Genomic DNA, 22,151 nt, shown 5'->3' with positions numbered 1-22,151 from the left:
TTTGTATCAAGATGGAGTGGTGCCCCCCATAGATCCTCAAGAACAACAAAGGCACGCTCAACATCATCAAGCATCTCCCAGGTATAGCGAGACACTCTCACATCCCTCTGCCACTCTAGAGGGAAAGAAGGCTCATCATTTTCATGAAGAAAAAAGGGGCGGGCCCCTCGACAGCACGAACCCTAAAGAAATAATTCTTAAAGTCCTTAAAAGATTCATCATACATAGCAAAAACTTTATGGCCCTGGGTGGACCTAAAAGAAACCCAGGAAGCTTTCTTTTTTGAAGAACCGCCAGGCTTGGCAGAAACAAACAAATAAAGGAAAAGAGTCTGAGAGGGTGTTACATCTAATTCTCGGCAGAGAAGCTGAAAACTTTTAATAAAACCCCAGGAATTTGGGTGAAGCTGGGATGGGGCAATATTATACGACCACAACAGATCGGTCTCGAAAGCAGTAAAAGGAAAAGTAATGTTCAACTGACTGAAGAAGTATTCATAGGCATAGAAGAAGGGACGCTCCCTCTCGATGGAAGTCGGAAAACAAATTCTCTCATCAGAATCAAGAGCAACAAGCTCATAATCCTCCTCACGAGCACTGTTACTACAAATCCTATGGCGCTTCCTCAGCTCTGTGCAAAATTCAGCATCCACAACAGAAACACACAACAAAACAAGGGAGTTCAGCCAATCGGACATCCCCTCGGGAACTCTGGAAGACATCTCTACAATGTTATTTCAAGAAGACATGAGGCCAACTAATCCTACAAGTAAGAAAAGAAGATTGGGTTATTAAAAACATCTCGGACAAAGGAGAAAACAACTCAATACGATACAGACGAACACACAGAAAAGGAAAACCCCAAGACTTAAACCAAAGTCCTGGGGCATCCTTTGGAGGCAATAATAAAGCAAGGTTTCTAGGAAAAACCTACTTCTCACATCCCAGCACCTCTCAAAACAAGAAAAGAAGGCTTCAAACAGCAAGCATTTTTCCATCAAAGCAAAACACAAAACGTCATCAAAAAACATTGCCTTACAATCTAAACCAGCAAAAACCATCCACATCAAACACGCCAAGCAGAGGCCATTAAAGATGCAACCTTTTTCAGAATCAAACAAAAGCAACCTTCAAATAAAATGAGGAACAGATGCGGACAGTGGTATCAGAACAGAAACAACAAAGAACATGCAAAACCCTAAAAGCATTAAGCAAAAGCAAAAAGGATCATACAAAAGATGGAGAAACTCCCAGAACGCACATTTCAACAAATCTAGGGCACAATGGAAACAGAAAGATCCAAACTTTCTCTAAAAGGAGGATCAAAATCAAAACCTCATCACAAAAACAAAAACAAAGAGAAAGCACGAAATGGGACTAACCTGAGACGAAAGAAGCTTCGAGAAAGAAATATGGAGGCGCAGAAATGAATGTTGCCCAGAAAATCGCCAAACGAAAGCCGCAACACGAGAAAGCAGAAGCGCAAGCAAAAAACAGAGAGTGAAGAGAGCGGAGAAAAGAAGTTACGAAAAGAGCGAAGGAGAGAAACCGTTTCTGGGTTTTCAAAATCAAAATAAAGAGCCTAAGGGAAACGGGGCAATTAATGTTAAAATTAATGAAGGCATTAAACCCTCGCACATTCCCAAAGCGCTGATGCAAAAGCGCGCGCTTTTAGAGGAAAAACGTTCTACATTCAAAATCTCCTACAAAGGAAACGACAAAATGCTTGAGTTCGGCTTCATTAGAGAAGGACCGAAGTCCAGGACTCGACCTCAACAAAAAAAAAATCGAGCTCAAGCAGGGGCACTGTTCATACCCTGGGTCGAGCTGTCCGACCCGGGATGTTCTATAGACAAAGCGACTGACCTCTTTAGGTCAAGCGGACCGACTTCTTCGCAAAGAACTCGGTCCAAATCGACAGGAAAGCCCAAAGAAGGGCCCAACTCAAGGAATACGATCCCAATCCAAGGGCAGCCCAAGCCTATAAAAATAAGGGCGGTTCCATGGAAGATAAGCTGACCTCGACAAAAGATAAGATAAGATAAGATAAGATAACTAACTTATCTTATCTAAAGAAGGTCACATCTCACCATTATAAATACACTGGAGCACCCAGGTATAACTCATACTCTGATTCTACTCAATACCTGCTTAATACCCTTGCTAACTTAAGCATCGGAGTCCCTTGCAGGTACCCCCACCCTTCGGTGATAAAGGATCAGCAGCACTCTCAGTTCCAAAAGTCGGACACACCAGCTCCGGCCGCTATACACCTGCCGGACACGTCAGCTCCGACCAACACAGAAGATCTTGACCGAGATCGACCTACAGTTTCAGGTAACCCTCGGAACAGAAAGGGTGATAGAACGGAGGTTGAGAAAAGAGGCACAAGTAACAGAGAACCAATTTGGATTTATGCCAGGCAGATCTACCACTGAAGCGATATACCTATTAAGAAGGATGATGGAGAGGTATCGTAGTAATAAAAGGGATCTACATATGGTGTTTATTGATTTGGAAAAAGCGTATGATAGGGTACCAAGGGAGGTCTTATGGAAGGTTTTAGAAAAGAGGAGAGTAAGGATCGCATATATTCGGGCAATTAAAGACATATATGATGGGGGTCACAACTAGTGTGAAGACTCAAGGCGATATGACAAAAGAATTCTCTATTGGTATAGGATTGCACCAGGGATCATCCTTAAGTCCATACCTTTTCACATTAGTCTTGGAAGTACTCACAGAGCACATCCAAGAGCCTGTGCCATGGTGCATGCTTTTTGCCGATGATATCGTCCTTATGGGAGAGTCAAGGGAAGGCCTAAATAAGAAGTTGGAGTTATGGAGAGAAGCTTTAGAAGTGTATGGTCTGCGCATAAGCCGTAGCAAGACGGAATATATGGAATGTAAGCTCAGTCTGAGAAGGAAAAACCCCAATATAGAGGTGAAGATTGGAGAAAACATCCTACGAAAAGTTAAAAATTTTAAGTATCTTGGGTGCATCATACAGGATAATGGAGAGATTGAACAGGATGTAAATCATAGGATCCAAGCAGGTTGGTCAAAATGGCAGAGTGCATCTGGTTTTATATGCGACAAAAAAGTGCCTCTAAAACTTAAAGGTAAATTCCATCGCACCGCTATAAGACCGGCTATGCTGTATGGTACGGAGTGTTGGGCGGCTAAAGGGGAGCACGAACATAAGTTGAGTGTGGCAGAGATGAAGATGTTGAGATGGATGAGTGGTCATACGCGATTGGATAAAATAATGAATGAAGATATAAGGGAGAGAGTTAGAGTAGCACCCATTGTGGAAAAGATGGTTGAATCGCGTCTCAGGTGGTTTGGACATGTGAGAATAAGACCGATAGAAGATCCAGTCAGGAGGGTGGATGGGATGGAAGATGGACAAATGGGCGAAAGGCAAAGGAAGACCTAAGAAGACCATTCATGAGGTGGTCAAACGAGATCTACATATAAACGGTCTCTTTGTAGACATGATACATGACAGAATACAATAGCATCGTTTGATTCATGTAGCCGACCCCACTTAGTGGGACAAGACTTTGTTATTGTTATTGTTATTATTGTTGTTAAATTATTAAACGACTTTCAATTATCAATTTTATATAAAAATAACTACATTTGATTTTTTACCGTAAAAATATAGAAATTTGATATAATATTTCAATTCATAAATTTCAAGTTAGACACACACTCAACACTGGTTGGCTTATCAAAACCACACTATTTCCATCTCTAAAATATAAAGGTGAATGCTACTCAACCCCCTCTAAAATAATATGTAAGTTACCCTTCATTATGTGTCACATTGTAATTGGTCCTTATCTTAACCATAGTTAGGTTATTTTATAATTTATTATTCTTAAAATATCAAAGCTCCACTCCCGTTAATTGAAGCACATTCCACTCCTCTATTGTTTGTTTATCACTTCATCACCTAGATTTGGTCTTTCCAAGCACCGTCGCGTTCGTGACAAGAAGTGCTAACGTCATCGCCATGCCCTCCCACACAACCTTTCTTCCCAGTATAGTATAGCTGGTGCCTCTTTTTGGCGTGAATCACTGCTTACCCACATAATTAATGGTTAATTTGGTTATTAAATTTTTTTTATTAAAAAAACATATCTTTATTTAATTACGTGATGGAACATATATTTATATATAAAATATAATATAATAAAATAAATCTATTCAAAGTATTTAAAAGTATAATTAAAATCATGAACATACAAATATAATAATAAAATTTGTACTCCAAAAAAATAAACATATTTTTTTTATCATACATATATTATTTAAAAATAAATATATTATTAAAATTAATAACAGAAATTTAAAATGATAAAATTCAACTTTTTTACCGTATTTTTTATAGTATTTTTATTTTTTAATTTTTAATTTATTAGTACTTTATTATTTAATTAATAATTAAACAAATTATTTTTATAAAAAATTATTTTTTATATTATATTAGAGAAGAGACCAATATAACAGTTTAAAAAATAAATTGTATAAATATTTAAGAGATAAATATGAAATACGTACCTAAGTAATGTTTAGTTTAGTTATTAAATTTTTTTATTAAAATAAATTTTTATTTAATTACATGATAGAACATATATTCATATGTAAAATATAATATAATAACTATATTTAGAGTACTTAAAAATATAATTAAAATCAGAAAAAATATATTTTTTATTGTACATAAATTATTTTAAAAAATAATAAATTGTTAAAATTAATAACACAAGTTTAAAATGATAAAATCTAACTTTCTTACAAGTATTTTTTATAGTATTTTTATTCTTTTAATTTTTAATTTATTCGTACTTTATTATTTAATTAATGATTAAATAAATTATCTTCATGATAAATTATTTTTTGTATTATCTAATGTAAAGATGATTTTTAAATAAAAAATAGATAATATTAAAATTTTTAAATATAAAAGTAAATTATATAGATAGATATTTAAGAGATAAATATAAAATACATGCCTAAAATAAATAAAACAGACAAAAATAATTCTCTATTTCTCAATAGTACTCCCATTTTGTCTGTTTTATTTATTTTAGATATGTATTTTATATTTATCTCTTAAATATTTATACAATTTATTTTTTTAACTGCTATATTAGTCTCTTCTCTAATATAATACAAAAAATAATTTTTCATAAAAATAATTTGTTTAATTTTTAATTAAATAATAAAGTACTAATAAATTAAAAATTAAAAAAATAAAAATACTATAAAAAATATGGTAAGAAAGTTAAATTTTATTATTTTAAATTTCTGTTATTAATTTTAATAATATATTTATTTTTTAAATAATATATGTATGATAAAAAAATATGTTTAGTTGTTTGGAGTACAAATTTTATTATTATATTTGTATGTTCATAATTTGAATTATACTTTTAAATACTTTGAATAGATTTATTTTATTATATTATATTTTACATATAAATATATGTTTCGTCACGTAATTAAATAAAGATATATTTTTTTAATAAAAAAATTTAATAACTAAAATTAACCATTAATTATATGGATAAGCAGTGATACATGGCAAAAAGAAGCGCTGGCTATACTGGGAAGGACAAGTTATGGACGACGGAATTCAACGACGTGACTAAGGGATGATGCACTAAAGAAATAGAGGTTGTGTGGGAAGGCAGTAGATGGCGATGACATTGGTGCTTCTTGTCACGAACGCAATCGGTACTTGGAAGGACCGAATCTAGGTGATGAAGTGATGAACAAAAAATGGAGGAGTGGAATGTGCTTTAATTAACGGGAGTGGAGCTTTAATATTTTAAGAATAATAAATTATAAAATAACCCAACTATGGTTAAAATAAGGACCAATTACAATGTGACACATAATGAAGGGTAACTTACATGTTATTTTAGAGGGAGTTGGATAGCATTCACCAAATATAAAAGCATATACCCTTCTTTTTTTTTCTTTTCTTTTTTTCTTTATATAGATTTTAATTATATTAATTAATCTCAAAGACCTTGTTAATTGGTAATACTTTAATTTACAATATTAAAATATTCGTTAATTATGTAGGTAAATAATATGGTTGTTTGTTTACTACTCTAAAACTAAGTTAGCGGAGACATATATATTAGAAGATTAGAAGAGTAATTTTTTTTTTTTTGGTGGTAAATAATAAATTTGATGACTCATAAAAAACATTTATTTCGTTTGAATGCAAACTTTTACATTACTAGAGCTTCTATATTTTGTTATCTCTTTCACTTCCTAAATTTGGAAATGGTAGTATAATTACAAAAGAATGGTGTATTCTTAGCATATTTTTCTTTTAGGTAAAGGGTTATTTTAGTTATGAGTCAATAACTTTAATATTTAAAATGTTTTATTTTTGTCTAAAATTATTTTAAATAAATTTAATGTTGTTGGATTTTTTAAAAAAAATAAAATAAATAACTATTTACTTATTTATATATTTTTTAAGATATTCACACTTTTGTATTTTGTTTGCTAGCGTTATATGGTATATGATGAGAATTATTTATATCTATCTAGTCTATGTGATCAATGTGATAATATATTACACTTTTCTGGTTTGTAAACGAGATAGTTACGACTATATCTCGTGTTGAATGTAAATAAGGTAGCAAACAAAATAAAAAAAAAGTGTAAATATCTCTAAAAATACAAATAAATAAATATGATAGTTATTTTAAAATTTTAATGTTATTTCACCATTTAAATATGGATAAATATTAAATAATAAAAATGTTATTAATTAAATAATTTATTTTTTAATGTAAATATTTTAATATTATGATTTAAAAATATAAAAAAAGTTATTAATGTTTATGTGATAAAAGATATTAAGATTTACTTGTTGAATAAGTAAGTTGACAATGAAGATGCCAACATAACAATATAGATGAGTTAACAATACTTGATTAATCAATTATGTTGTCATTGTATCAGTTTCAGGATGATAAAAAGTAAATAGTCTCGCATTATGGAATAAGGGGGTATTTCACACAGCATCAATAAATTCTGTTGACGATTACGCAAGCATACATTTCATGCTTGTTTAGGTGTGAATCAAGTTTAATGAGTTTAAATATGTAATATCAAGCAATTATGTTTTTTTAAAATTTCTAATTTTAGGTCTCTTTTAAATTGATTCACTTCTGAATTAAAATCTCATATATATTTGATATTTTGAGAGAGTTTACTTTAAAAAGATTACAGGTTTTTATGTTTCAATTGATTCTTTTTTATTATTATTATTTTTAAAGAAGAAGATTTTTTTTAAAACCAAAAACATACACACGCACTAATAAATCTCGTTGACGAATACGCAAACATACGTTTCATGCTTGCTTAAGTATGAATCAAGCTTTAATGAGTTTAAATATGCAATGTCAAGCAGTTTTGCTTTTTCAAAATTCTTAATTTTAGGTATCTTTTAAATTGATTCACTTCTGAATTAAAATCTCATATATATTGGATATCTAGAGAGAATTTACTTTAAAAGAACTACACATACATAAAATTTGTTATAGATTTATTTACCATTTAAATGTTAGAATAATGTTATTATTTTATGATAATTTATTATACTTCATTTTTTTGTCTATCATTTTATTTAATTTGAATATCAATAATTAAAAAAATTAAATTAAGAGTAATTTTAATACAACATTACTAAGCAATACTTCATAATAAAAAGAGAAAATAGTGAAAGAATTTTAATATTGTTATTGATTAAGAATATAAGTATCTATTCAACTCGAGATAGATAAAAAAAATAGTTAGAGTAAAAATATATAAGATAGTTTTTCATGGATAGTACATGAAAAAAGTCATCAAATAAAATATGATAAAATCTTTGTACAAATTTCATATTATTTAAGGTTTTCATTATTTTTTGATGCATGTGAAGGCGAATAATTTTTTTCTTTTGTAAGATCCATTTATCTTTGTGGAATATGTGTATATATAAAAGAAATTTTCTTCTAACATTAACATTACAAATTTAGAAAGGGCCATGGACCTGGAAAGAAGACATGATTCTTATCAAAGCCCACAAGGAAGTTGGTGAAAACAAATGGGCCGAGTTTCAAAGAGAATAACTCCATCAAATACCCGTTGGATACAATTAAGAGGATTAGGCCCACATAAAAGTTCAAGTTCATTAGGCCCAATAATAATAATTTTAATGGGTCAAAAATGCTCAAAGCCTATATCAATACAGTGGGTGCAGCCCAAGCAAAAGTAGCAACTTCATCTAAGTCAAAGTCAAAGTCGAAGAATGATTCCAACAAGAATAAGGGCAAGGTCAGGGTTAAAATTGATCTCAATTCTACTCCCTTTTAGAGTTTTCAAATGATGACGTCATCGACATTCATGGAAGTGATGTTGGTGGTGAATATGGCAACTAGGTTTAGGGTTGTGCGGTGAATGGTATAAGAGCTGTTGGATAAACTCACAAGACTATTTTATATTCGATTTCTTAAAAACTTAAAAAGTTGAATTTATGGGTTGAGTGTTCTATTTATGAAGGAATTTGAGTTTGTTTTGTTAAGATATTGTCAAACTTTAGTTTTCTTACTTTTTGGTGTTATTATTGTTGTGATTTGTGAAGAATGTTTTTATTTGAAAATGGGTGTTATTATTGTTGTGATTTGTGAAGAATGTTTTTATTTGAAAATGGGTGGATTCTTGAATGATGCTTTTGTTGCTAGCGGAGTTGGATTATGCAGAAATAATAAGGAAGTGAATAAAAAGCGTAATATATCTTGCATGTCATATTATCATTGATTGTCATAATATTTCTTCAAAAACAATTTCACTCCACACATCATCATAGCATTCACCTTAAACATAAGTTTTTCTCTATTTTTAGTTATAGAACTATCCCTTATTGGTGTGTTAATTTTATATATATAACAAATTAAGCACATATGAAAATATTAATGTAGAATCAAATTATATTTTCTATGCAAAGAAAAACTAACTGTAAAAAAAAAATGTAAAATGTTGATTGGTTATATTTGCTTTGAGTAACATTAAGATTGTTCATTTTATGCAGCCTTAGTTTGTGGCTTTGGCTTTATCTGCTTCACCCTTGAATACAAGAAAACTCCAACAAGTGCAACACCAGTTCCTGCAACATTAACACCATTACAAAAATATCTTACAGATACTTCAAGTTTGGTGAAAATTCAGGTGCAGTCAACTTCACGTGAAGTTGATAGCTGAGAGCCGTTAGATGAAAATTTAGTCAAATCACTCAAATCATCTAACGGCTCTCAACTATCAACTTCACGTGAAGTCGACTGCAGCTGAGTTTCCAACTTCAAATTTTGAATGTACTAAAATTTAAAAAAAGCGACAGATATTTTAAAATGGAGAAGTTCATTGGCGACTGACCGAGCGTGTTGAGTGGCGAGAGAGGAATTTGGAAGAAGATAACGGAGGAGGCGATGACAACAACGCGCTTCACACAGTTCCCTACTGAATGGCTCACAGGTGACACCATTTGTAATATTCCATAAGATACCTGCATGCATATAATTGTTGAGAAGATCAGTTCCAACAAACATTCATGAAGTAAAACGTTACAAATTTGGACATCTTCTGAGTGTTAATCTTCAAAATCAAATAGGTTGTTAATCTACATCTCATCATATTAGTGTCTCAAGCATCAATTATTATTATTAGAGTGATAAAGTATGGAGAAGTTTTAATTAATGTTTGACTTTTATGTATTCCTAGCTTCTGCATTTTGTAAAAACACTTGCATACTAATTTAATGTGTCAATAAACATGTTTTATACAAAAAACTAGTTAATAAATATGACATCATTCATAGAATATATATACATAGATTTTCTATAGAATTGCATATACAAGGGGAAGTTTGTTTATGAAATCTAAGACAAGAAAAAGGGAAAGGAAAAAGAACTTGTATGAAACATATCATGAAATATGATGCTATGAGCAAAGTCACAAAGCAAAATTTGAAAGGCCTCACCTGCTGGTATGCATGGAAGCAGAACGCCGCCAAAACCGATCTCACACATAGCTCTCTAACATTCAATCCTTGGCATGCCTACATTCAAAAGAAAAGCATACTATTCAAAGGAAAATGCTCTCTTTAAACAAGGAAAAATAGTGATACAAAAGTGGAAGAAGCATGCATGTTTAAAGAAGCTCATCTACATACAGCAGATTGCAGGTACGACGGAGTAAACTTGACACCCTCCAAGAATATAGTAAATGGAACCAAAAGGATAAAGGAAATGATGGTTATCAAAGAGTAGAGGTTGATATTGTCCAAAGTTTCCTGTTAACAACAATCATCAATTTATTAGCAGTAGTACTAAAGATTTAAAAGTGACACATTTGCCATTTCTTCGAAAAATACTTCAATTACCTCTTCATTGACCATGAGTTTTTTGCTCAAAACGTTCCGCGACTGGTTAGTAAGGTTAGATGCCATAGCAGTAGCAAAGCCAATCCTGTTTGGTAAGGTAGCAGAATTAGTTATTCGGTATTGTCTGCGAAGAAACTCTGCATTCAATAGCACACTAGTTTGTTCAATTACCAATTGAAGGAGACTTCAGTCATTGATGCCAGTGCTACTCCTCCTACTATCGGTACAAGAGAAGAAACTACCGCAAAAGTCGGCGTCTGTTCATTTAAGGATAAAACTGGAGATCAGTTAAATGCAACTATTACATTGTATTGCTGCAGATCAAATATAATACTTTACATCCATGAAAAACCAAATCCTATGTGGATGACAAATATCAAACTAAGCAATTGAAATTAAGTATGTCCATTAGAAAGGAGTGTTTTGTCAGAAAGACATGAATTTGTATACTAATATAACTACTCAAATTTCATTCTCATGCTATCCAAGTAGATTTCAAGCTCTCTCCTATCTTGGTAATCTTTTAAAAAACTCTTCATGACAAAATTCGGTTTGTGATATTACACACAGCACCCCTTTATTTGTCAAGCCGTAAAACATGATTGGTGTCACATTTACTACAAAATCGTACCGAGTGACATATACCTTAAATTTCAAGAGATGTTAATGTCTGCTTTTTACAAGGAAATGAGGGTAATGTGTAATATCGCCTAATCTCAGGCCAAAAATATAACCAATTGAGTCTTACATGATCAAGTAAGAAAGTGCATGAAAAATTGAAAGTGCTTGAACATTACCTCACCAAGGAAGAGGGAGGAAAGAACAACAGTGAAAAATGGCTCCATAGCTTTAATTGTGTGTGTGAAAGATACAGCAACCTTTCCAAGACTAATGTTGGTTAGAAGATTCCCCATGGTGTGAGCCACAACCAGTGGAAGAATTGCTACAAGCTAAGATTGAATACAAACAAAACCAACCAATAAGCAATTTTGAAATCAAAGTGGTACCACACTATATGGATTAAGAGAAATACTTGCATGTTTCGGAATTTCTGGAACACATTTAATGTGTGTTTCAAGAGCATTCATATCCACTCATTTTCTATTTTACTTTTTATGTAACTTCTAACTGTTATAAATGAAAAATGAGTGATTGTAAATGTTTCTCGAACACGAACCAGACTTGCTCCAAGAACATGCATGTATTTCTCTATGAGCCAATAATCTAGTTTGATCCAAAATTACCTGTGAACGAGTTATGTTTGGTCTGGGATGAAGATTAAGACTCCAGATTAAGTTAATCATCAATGAAGCAAAGCCAAATTGAAATGCTGTAACTGTTGCTGGAAATGGATAGACTTTTAGAACCTAATAATCAACCAGTGTATTGTAATTGAGAACAGAACACCAAAAAAAAAAGAATTAAAAAATAAGAAATAAAAACATAATAAACAAAAAAACCCCCTAAACCCCAGAATTCTTTTCATGAAACAGTCTATGTTTGACTTTAAAGATTCAAAATTTAACATAAAAATGTCCCATTCACTTTCACTACTACCACCACTACTACACAATTTCACTAGTATCATATATTGGCAATAACTAACTAAAAGGCAAAATCTTTTTTGAGTGAGAAAATGAAGAATGAACCTGTTTGTTGTAGATGTTGAAGTAAATGTTCAAGAGGTACCAAGTTCCGAACATGGCTCCAAGCTGAAGGGTTTGAATTAAACCAGCTGGTTTGATAGGTTCATCACTCTTAGCTTCAGGAACAGAAGCAGCAGCAAGGACCTTGAAAGATTGAATTTTTGGAGCTGAAATGGGGAAAGGAGGTAACTTTTGTGATGGATATGATAAGAAGGGTCCTCCTCCTCCACCACCATTGATGGTGAACCTGAGACTGAGTGGTAAAGAGGAAGAAGAAGAAAATGGGTGAGAAAACTTGGATATGACTATGGAGTGTGAAATCATGGGAATGGTGTGCATTGTTGTGAGGTTTGCAGAGATCAAGTGAGAGAGAGAAGAACAACAAGGAGACATGGCCCTTGCTTGTAGTTTGTTGCATGAATGAATGAAATTACAAAAGATTCAATTTTCTTAGAAATAATATTATGTAAGAGTTAATTGCCAATTTGGTATTCTAAATATTGAAACGCTGATAAAAAAGTTTTTGAAAAATGCTATTAATAAATATTTTATTTTTTATAAGTGATAAAAAAATTATATTTAAAAAATAATTTATTTATTTGATTTGAATTTTTATGACCATATTTGAATAAATATTTAGAAGGTATATAAAAAAATTTCAAAATAAGCACACCTATGGTTGTTAATATTGTCATAAAAACAAGAGTTTGTTTCATGAATGAATGAAATTACAAAGGATTCAATTTTCTTAGAAATAATATTATGTAAGAGTTGTTTTTGAAAATATTATTAATAAAATAACACATTAAATAATTTGAAAATGTGATAAAACTAACTAATAACTATTATATTTTTTATAAGTTATAAACGAATTTTTGTATTTAAAAAATAATTTATCTATTATCTAAATTTTTTTACAATATTTAAATAAATATTTAAAAGATACATAAAAAATTTAAAGTAAAATTTGATCTTAAAATTTTTTTTTAATTTTTTAAAAAAAATCCAGTAAAAAAAAATTAAAATTTACTTAGACATAAAATTACCCTAAAAAATTATATCAAAATATAATCTCAATATTCTCTTTTTAGAATATATATATTTTTGTTTTATGGTATTTTCTAACTCGCACGTATAAAGGGAGATTCGAACTTCTGTCACTTACTTAAACAAATTAGTAAACTAACATATTTGTTCATCTATTATTATTATTATTATTATTATTATTATTATTATTATGCAAGCAAATATTATCCAAAATACTATATTGAAACTGTAGTGACTCGGAGAACATAACGAAAGAAGAGAAATTGAGAAATGAGAATAGTAAAACATACGTGCTACAATTAATAAGAAATCTAACCGATATTTTTTATGATCTATTTTTACTATTAATATAAATTTTATTTTTGCAAATAATTTTTATACTTTGATTCTAGTATCATAACTAATATCAAATTTACATAAATTTTATGTCTACAAAAGAAATAATAATTCAAAGAGAATAAGCATAAGTTACATGAACTAACCAAAATGTTACTATCATTTATTAAAATTGAGTTGATGAAATTCCAAGTTGTCATAATCTTACTATTGCATCAAAGTAGGTATAGATTTTTGCACACCAAAAAAAAGTTGTTATAGATTTGAAGTATTATTATTCGATACGTATAAAATTATATATGAGTGATTTTTTTTGCTTTTATTAATTAGTGTGGAATTGTCGATAGCGTCCCTGCTTCCTTATAGTTGCAGGAACGTGAAAAATGAGAGAGAGAGAGGGAAAAAAAAAACAAAGTGTCAATTTGCTTCTAATCTAAAATATTTTCGATTTTCATGGGAATTTACAAGTTGATTATGTGATTGAAAAAATTCAATTAAAATATTTAGTACTTGATATTCTCAACAATTATATCTTACCACTAATAAAATTGTTGAGGCTAGGAAAACTGTCACTTGGTCACAATTAAAAAATAATATCCTAATTTACAATTTAGTTTTAAAAAATTCAGATAACAAGGAACATCAAATAGTTATCTTATTGAAAATTTTGTAAATTTATTTATCGAGTCATTTTTAATTACATAAATTATTTTATTTGTAAGATCACAAATTGAAACAAAGACACCCAGGCGTAAATTAAAATTAAAATACTATTATAAAATAAAGCACGTTACTCTCGCTATTCACCTGTGGTATTATTTTTGAGGCTGATATCATCTTAAAGGCTATTCACCATTAATGGACCATCCAAATCTGGCATTATACATTTAAAGGTTAAGTATACCCAATGGCCATGATAATGCTTAAAGAATGATGAGGTGATTGGCTGAGAATTATTTTGAACAAGAACAATTATGTTTCCTGAATCAGAGAACCACAGATGTTAAGACACATTGGACTATTTAGGTTTGTATGTTAGTGTTATGTGTGTCCCACAAAAGAATGTGTTGAGTTTTCAACCACTGAAAACTTGTTAGGATTTTCTATCATTTTCACTTGGTTGTTAGAACATACCTATCAAATTTAAGATAATTATAGTGTTATGTAATTCAGAGTGAGAGTGAGAATGAACTTGATGTTCCAAAATGAGAAAGTTGGCAGGAGAACTTCTAAAATATATAATTGTGTAATATATATATATATATTAAACTATTCTAGAGAAGTCTGGTGACCCACGAATTCAGCCAAACAGAATACATAAATTTGTTTAAGGTAGGCTGAATTTATGGACCACATGATTTCTTTATTGTTGTCATGACTAAGGTGGAAAAGTAGTTTAATAATATATATAGTGCATTTTACTATATTCTCTCTAAAATAAAAGATAAATTACCTTTCAACCAGAGTTCTAAGATTCGAATGAGATTTGTGAAATCTCATCGCTATTTCTAATATGATCGGAAGAAAATTCTAAAAAGGAAAAAGCTGAAAAACGGATAGAAATTTGTGATATATTAGTTAAAAATAATAGTAATTGGTGCGTGAAAGGAGGCACCAAGGTATTTTAATTTCTTTATCTTTAATTGCTCTTAAATTATCTGTCAATCATTATTCAGATAATAAAAATCCTAATATGGTAATTATTGACTCATTGTTTTTATGACTAACTAATATTTTGGTTTGTTTTTGTTATATAGTTATACAAGGTTATGAGAGTTGGTTACCTGAAGAGGAGTACCATTGTTGATCTAGCTACGTTTTAAGAAAAATCCTAGGAAGAAGAGAGCTGAAAAATTGATAGATGTGCTCGTTGAAATTGGAGATTAAGAGCGTAAAAACAAGTTCAAAATTCTAACCTAATTGATTGGAAATGGTAATTGGATTTGAGAGGAATTAGGGTTTTAAAATCGGATAAGAAGAGGTGTATTTGGTAGGATGACGAAAATGACAATGTTAATAAATTTCAAGAAAAACATAGTGCCAATTGAAAAGAAAATAAAAGATAATGTGAATCTTTGAACTCTGATAGAAGAATAATTTATCAATAATCACTATATATATGAGACAGAATAATTTATCAATAATCACCGTGTGTATATATATATATATATATATATATATATATATATATATATAGCTCTCTGATTAGTAATTAATAATGTCATTTATTTATTATATATTATTTTTAAATTATCCTAATAGAAAATTTTATAAAAAAAATAATTTGAAAAAATCATACATAAAAAGTGATATCATCAATTCTGGGAGTTGTAGAATTACTCTCCTAGATATTTATAGGATACCAAAGAAAATTTAAATGTAAAATATAATGGTTTATATGTTTGAATGAGTCACATCAAAGATCAAACTATAAAATTGAGTGGATGTCAATGTACGGATTTTTATTTTCTTAACAAAAATTCTTATCATTGAAAAGCCATGCAACATTGTAATTCTAAGTATATACAATAATACAATGTAAAATCTGCTACTTGTTCCTTTCGTATATCATAATTGTTTTTGTAGCACAATGCACAATTGCACAACCAAACTTGGTAGCAGGTTGATTATTCAGAAAAAGCAAAGGGGACACGAAGAGAGCAATGAAATTCATGAATTCATTTACCCACATGCATTTTCTTCACATCACAATATTTTATTTTTCCCTTGAAATCAAGGGTTTGTACCCTTTGTGTGTAACTATGAGAAAAGGTGACACAAGAATGCAGAAGCAACTGACCAAGGTCTCAAAAAATCAATGGTTTAATTATCAGAGCAATCCTCTCCCATTGAATTTTGAACGTTTTCAAAACACACTTTAAGCCTAAATTTCAACCACCACCAATATCACAATGGTCACAGCAGGAACCTATTCAAACTACTGTTCCGAGTTTCTAAATTTTGCCACTATGCCAAAAAATATAGTACTCAGACCATTGCCGGCTCTCGGAGTTTGTTCTCAAGGTTTTGTGCCACGGCATCAATAAATTCCTCGGTGTTCAAGTAATATTCCCTTGTCACCCTGCAGATATTGATGATGTCCAAACATTTAGACAAACAGTTTACTAAGAAATATTTTGCGTACACACTGCAATGAGTTAAGGTTAGAAGTTAAGTAAAATACTTGAATACAATTAAGAATGGAAACGGTCAATAAGGTTTAACAACGGAGTTCACAAAAATATCATGATTGCAGCTCACTCAGTTTGAGATCCAAGATGTTTGAAAACATTAAAATATTCATAGGAGAACCACTTACTTAGGGCCATGACTCAGAAGTGCAAGATCTTTCGTCATCTTTCCTGACTCCACGGTTTCAACACACGCAGTCTCCAACTTTCGAGTAAAATCTTGTAACTTCTCGTTATTATCTAGTTTGGCCCTAGTATACAAGAGGAAATATTAAAAGACGGAAAATGAAAGAGGAAGGATGAAGAAACACCACAGCTTACCCTCACAAAGATAAAGCTTATATTACAATTTATCCAGTTATATTTTTATATTCATCTAGTCCAACCTAAACTTTTTCAAAAGCTTCTGAATTCGCTAGTTCATGAATCACACCACAAAGTACCTGTGTTCCAGTCCTCGTGTCCATGCAAATATGGAGGCAATACTGTTTGTACTAGTTTCTTGTCCCTTTTGATGAAGACGGAAATGTCTAGTGACAGTTCCATGAGCTGCCTCAGCTTCTAATGTCTTGCCATCAGAAGATAGCTGCAGAAATATGGCTGCATAATTATGGATGACGACCAAAGGAAAAAGAGAGATAACAAGCTTGATGAAGAAATACTGGATTCTATATTGTTCTAATACATACCAAGACAGAAGTCATAAGACCCAATGACCCAAATCCTGCACACAAGAAAATACTTCAATAAACTGAGTTTAATAGACATTTCTTAGCATGTCAGAATTATTCATGCCATCAAACTTTCAATGCTATCCTTCCTCTAATGAACAAATATAAAGCCCCGCAAATGTAAAGCAAGACATGCAGCTAGCTTGCAGAACCAGCACTTGAAATAACTTTTGTTAATAGCTTATTTTCCGCATAAATATCTTCTTAATGTCATTTTTTTCCTCATTCTTACAAGTTTCGAGTGAAACTGTAATAACCAAAGATGCCCTTTTGTACTAGTAAATCTACAACCACTTTTGACAGTTTCGATCAAGAATGAATCTAATCAGAATTGTGCGGATAAGTGTTCTATACCTTGGGCAAGTAAATCACTTTGGACGTCACCATCATAATTCTTGCAAGCCCAAACATATCCACCTTCACTTTTGAGTGCATATGCCACCATATCATCAATTAGCCTATGCTCATACCTGAAGCCACTAGAGTGTCAATTATCCATGTGTATATGTAATGAATCAAAGAAATTTGGATCATCAAAATGAAAACAAACCATATCGAATGTTCTTCAAATTTTTGCTTCCATCTTTCTTCATACACCTCCTGGAATATATCTTTAAATCTGTAAGACTACCAAACTGTAAATGAGTTCAAATATCAACAAAATAAAGAGAGGATAAGTCTAAATTACCAAGAAATCTGGCATACAATAGTGACACTTGACACTATAAACTAAACCAGAGATATGAGAATAATCACCTGCCATCATATTTCTTGAGAATTGTATTCTTGGTACTCAAGTAAAGTGGCCACCTCTTTGAAAATGCCAGGGACATTGATGATTCAGCAAATGCTCGAATAGACTACAAAAATATCAAAAGCAAGCATGTTTACACACAACAATAAAAACAAAAGCAAGGGTTTATACATTTAACTAAAACATAATAGTATATGCTTGTAGAAACTATAAAATGAATCAAACCTCATCAACATTATACATAGCAAGTGCTACACCTGGGCCTTTGAAATTAAAAACATCTAGTTCCATTGGACTCTCACCATCTTCAGGGACTATATAGACATAGATACAACTTGGTAAAAAAGTCAGTGATGCTTAAAATATTTTTCAAAAACGAAGTTTCAACTCTAGTAAACATACCAAATACCAACTTCAGCTTCCCAGCTCCATTAATTACAGTATCAGTGGCCCGATACTGATCACCAAAAGCATGCCTACCAATACAAATGGGTTTTTTCCAACCTGTTGACTGAAAAGTAAGTTCCAAGTGCTGCTTAACAATAATTCAGTTCCATTAACAATCAAAGTAGTTAAGACATTACCTGGAACAATTCTTGGTATGTTGCAGCATATTATGGGTTCACGGAAAACAGTACCTAGAAAAGAAGGGAAAAATATCATTCAATAGATAATAAGACTAACTTTGTTCCTGCATTGAGTATTATGCGCTTATTACAAACCATTTAAAATATTACGAATTGTGCCATTGGGGCTTCTCCACATAGACTTCAATCCAAATTCTTTGACTCGGGTCTCATCTGAAAAATTCGAAATAGAATCAAGACAACCTTTAGTGAGTATGAAAAACATTAAATGAATTAAGCTTATATATAGATGCATACAACATTCTCAAGGATGTTACAAGTTTGCCTAATAATTCATGATAAAGGGTACTTCGTCTACTTAAAGCCCAGTACAACTAACCAGGAGTTATAGTTGCACATTTCACGGCAACATTGTACCTGCAGTACACAAAATCTTTAATAAATCAAAAGGGTGCCCAAACATTATACAAAAACAAAGTTATTAGAATTAAGAGAGGGAGTGACAACTAAAAGTAGGATAAGAAATCCTCCAAAGCAGAGAGATAGAAACAAATCAGGCGAAAAAGATAGTAAAGAAAAGCAGAAACATTAAAACAAAAAAGCATGCAGCAAAGCAGTTCAATCCCTATACAAGCTACTCCAATTTTTATAGAATTCCCATGGAAGGCTGACTAATGCAAAGTATAAACCTAAGTAGAGAGCAGAGACAAACATCTACATATCTCTAGTGATTGCTTCAACCCCCCACCCCCCTTTCTCTCTCTCCAGCCCCCAGAGCACTCCTATTTCGTTTACTTCTCTCTGTAACAAAAGGAAAAGTTTACCAGACACCAGAGCATTGTATAAACTTCACAGTGCCACACAAAATTTTGCTTCCTAATATTCATTAAAACAGAACCAATTTTCAAAGCTAACCAGCACAAGACTGCTAAAGTAGGAGGACACACCCAGAGCTTATCAATGACCCTAAACAAAATGCTGGCAAACATACTTAGCTTGATGCATCTTGATGCAGAATCAGAAAAGGTAAACCAAAACAGACTCTCTCCCCGAGCTGCTAGCAGCTGCTATTTTTCATGAAACAAGCAGAATATAAAATGTAGCTAAAGAAAGAAACTATATAACTCTTAGTTTAACATGGCATTCAAACTATCACCGTCTCCAGAAATATTACACATTTCTATAATCTCTCTTTTATACTTCACATTTTTAAGCGACAGATATCTCCAACATGCAACAAGTATCAAGTTTATAAATTACTCAAAGTATCATGCTTTCCATTCATATTCAAAATTGACTCACTTTAGAGTGGCTTCTGCGCTTTCAATGGTGACTCTGTCATCCGTAGCATCGCGATTCAGAATCCCCAAATCAAAATACTTTACGTCTAAATCCAAATAGGGAAATATAAGCTGCAGCCACATAGTAAAAAAAAGTAATAAATAAAATTAAAAAAAAAAACACACACACACACTTTTCATGATAAAATCAAACTAAAAAAATTGACAAAATGCACATTTCATGTATATACTTTATCCTTTATCATCTTCCATATAACCCTCGTCATCTCATCACCTAAACAGGCAAAATAAATAAATATCAGCATGGCTAAAGCAATTAACTGTTGATAGAGACAGTCTGACAGTGCATACATATAACATAAAACGGATTATACAAGTTATGTGGGAATGTTCCTGCACGTGCACATATATCAGCAGCTTCTAGTGGTCTCTAATCACTTCTAACTTAGTCAATTATCAGATTCAATTTCTTTTCTCTTTTCTCTTTTTCATATTCTGTTAATTGAATTGGTGAGGAAGGGAAATTGATACCGTCCATTTCCACAATGGGATTGCAAACTTGGATTCTGTGAGAGGAAGCGTAACATCGAAGCGAAACGCGATTGATGGGAGAAGAGAAGGAGATGGTGTTGGGAGAAAGAAGGGGGCGGAAGAGCCGCGGAGAAGGGAGGAAGAGGGAGGTAGGGTTTCTGACGGCTGTGGAATAAGAAGTGGAGAACATGGTGGTGGTGGTTGTGGCGGCGGAGGTGGCGCCGGTGGTGGCGGTGAATCGAAGTGCTGCTCTGAACATCCAATAGCTGAGCTGAGGTTTATGCTTTTCTTTAGTGTTGGGACCTAACAAGTAAGAAGCTTAGCTAAATTAAGTTAAATTATTTATAATATGCTTTATTATTCTTATTATTATTTTAGTATTTTTGCAATGAAATAATCTTATGACTAGCTTGATTAATGTTGGTCTCTGTTTTAGATTGAGTTGTAATCAAAATTAAGGACCGTTCAGTCAAGAAATGAGAAATGAGAGTTACTCTTGAAAAGCAAAACATATTGAAAGTGGATCAATGCTTCAGAGCTTAGAAGATGAACCTGATATATTATCGTTAGGACCTAGGGTTAGGGCCTTAGGGGTAAGAAAACCCTTTCAATAACATGAATAAATTATTTTCAAACATCACTCGTTTTTTAAATTAATTTTTTAAATTTTTTTATTAAATTCGTATTTCAAAAATTTTAAATTAATCGCATTAGTTCTTTCGTTATTTTTTTGTATTGATAATGTCAAAATTTGTTAATATAACGCGTTAATTGAGTTTTAATTAACTATGAACATAATAAGTTTATAAAATTATGTCAAATCAAAATTTAATTGAGAGATAAATTTAAAGTATTCGAATTCCTCAATTTAAAATTAATTTGATCTAATTTCATAAATTTATCATGTTAGCCATTAATTAAAACGACTATATGTGTTATGATGTCATTTAATTAATGTGTCACTTCAATTAATTTTGGCATCGTTAGTAATGAAAATTACGACATAACTAAAATATAAATATTTAAAGGACAAATTTGATTAAAAAATATTTCGATAACTAATTTAAAAATTAAATGATCTTTTTAGAAATTAATTTGGCTATTTTTTCTTTTTGTTTGTGATTTTTATGATGGATAAAAAATAAAAAATGGACAGGATTCATATAGAACAATATTTTTTTTCTAAAGAAAATATAAAGAAAATAATTAATAAATCATGTCACTTTTATTTTTATGTTTGTGTTTATGTTTAGATGTTTCAATAATTACTATGACGTTAGACACCAAAAAAAAAAAATTTACTATGACGAGAAAAATGATAAGCAAATGTGTCATTCTCTTAACCCCTCCTCAATTTAGATGGTAAGAAAAAATGGAGGTTTCAAAATGAAAAAAGTATCAATATTGTTTGCCCTCTTTAATCTTGTCACTCATTTCTTTTTTTAAAAGTATTTTCATACATGACTTATTTAACTATGATATTTTATTCTATATCACTCTCTCCATTTTCAATCTTCCAAAGTTAGCTTAAATTTCCTCAAAGTCCTAATTAGTCACCTCAAATTTTCC

General features: G+C 31.2%; 2 protein-coding genes across 3 annotated transcripts; both read right to left on the bottom strand.

Moving 5' to 3' along the window:
• Positions 1-8,908: 8,908 nt before the first annotated feature.
• On the bottom strand, positions 8,909-12,608 carry LOC112801953 (triose phosphate/phosphate translocator, non-green plastid, chloroplastic). Of its 2 annotated transcripts, none has more exons than XM_025844914.3 (9): positions 12,108-12,608; positions 11,703-11,825; positions 11,256-11,408; positions 10,630-10,715; positions 10,459-10,543; positions 10,249-10,368; positions 10,057-10,134; positions 9,453-9,582; positions 8,909-9,186 (listed from the first exon to the last, which is right to left on the bottom strand). In XM_025844914.3, exons 1-9 carry the CDS (start codon positions 12,495-12,497, stop codon positions 9,104-9,106), a joined length of 1,248 nt encoding a protein of 415 aa, XP_025700699.1. In that variant the 5' UTR covers positions 12,498-12,608; the 3' UTR covers positions 8,909-9,103. The 2 variants fall into 2 exon arrangements, with proteins under 2 accessions (XP_025700699.1, XP_025700700.1); XM_025844915.3 differs by having other exon boundaries at positions 11,703-11,800; positions 12,108-12,572.
• A 3,538-nt stretch (positions 12,609-16,146) lies between these two features.
• LOC112801952 (isocitrate dehydrogenase [NADP]) lies at positions 16,147-21,053 on the bottom strand. Its single transcript, XM_025844913.3, has 15 exons — positions 20,583-21,053; positions 20,282-20,325; positions 20,053-20,162; positions 19,130-19,167; positions 18,886-18,963; positions 18,748-18,801; positions 18,566-18,667; positions 18,389-18,477; positions 18,166-18,269; positions 17,960-18,028; positions 17,764-17,879; positions 17,368-17,402; positions 17,122-17,264; positions 16,807-16,929; positions 16,147-16,569 (listed from the first exon to the last, which is right to left on the bottom strand). Exons 1-15 carry the CDS (start codon positions 20,839-20,841, stop codon positions 16,476-16,478), a joined length of 1,458 nt encoding a protein of 485 aa, XP_025700698.1. The 5' UTR covers positions 20,842-21,053; the 3' UTR covers positions 16,147-16,475.
• Positions 21,054-22,151: the final 1,098 nt, after the last annotated feature.

Source organism: Arachis hypogaea, chromosome 5 (assembly GCF_003086295.3).
Source record: "Arachis hypogaea cultivar Tifrunner chromosome 5, arahy.Tifrunner.gnm2.J5K5, whole genome shotgun sequence".
NCBI lineage: Eukaryota > Viridiplantae > Streptophyta > Magnoliopsida > Fabales > Fabaceae > Arachis > Arachis hypogaea.
This window is presented reverse-complemented; position numbering and strand designations above follow the sequence as displayed.

What these genes read in the sequence shown, in the direction of transcription:
- LOC112801952 (XM_025844913.3), bottom strand. Translation starts at nt 20,841, where the DNA reads ATGTTCAGAGCAGCACTTCGATTCACCGCCACCACCGGCGCCACCTCC. An exon ending in CTCAAGAAATATGATGGCAG is followed by an intron (nt 18,029 to 18,165) that starts GTGATTATTCTC and finishes GTAGTCTTACAG; the next exon opens with ATTTAAAGATATATTCCAGG. An exon ending in GTCTTATGACTTCTGTCTTG is followed by an intron (nt 17,265 to 17,367) that starts GTATGTATTAGA and finishes ATATTTCTGCAG; the next exon opens with CTATCTTCTGATGGCAAGAC.
- LOC112801953 (XM_025844914.3), bottom strand. Translation starts at nt 12,497, where the DNA reads ATGTCTCCTTGTTGTTCTTCTCTCTCTCACTTGATCTCTGCAAACCTC. An exon ending in CAAACATAACTCGTTCACAG is followed by an intron (nt 11,409 to 11,702) that starts GTAATTTTGGAT and finishes ATTCAATCTTAG; the next exon opens with CTTGTAGCAATTCTTCCACT. An exon ending in GCTTCCATGCATACCAGCAG is followed by an intron (nt 9,583 to 10,056) that starts GTGAGGCCTTTC and finishes ATATGCATGCAG; the next exon opens with GTATCTTATGGAATATTACA.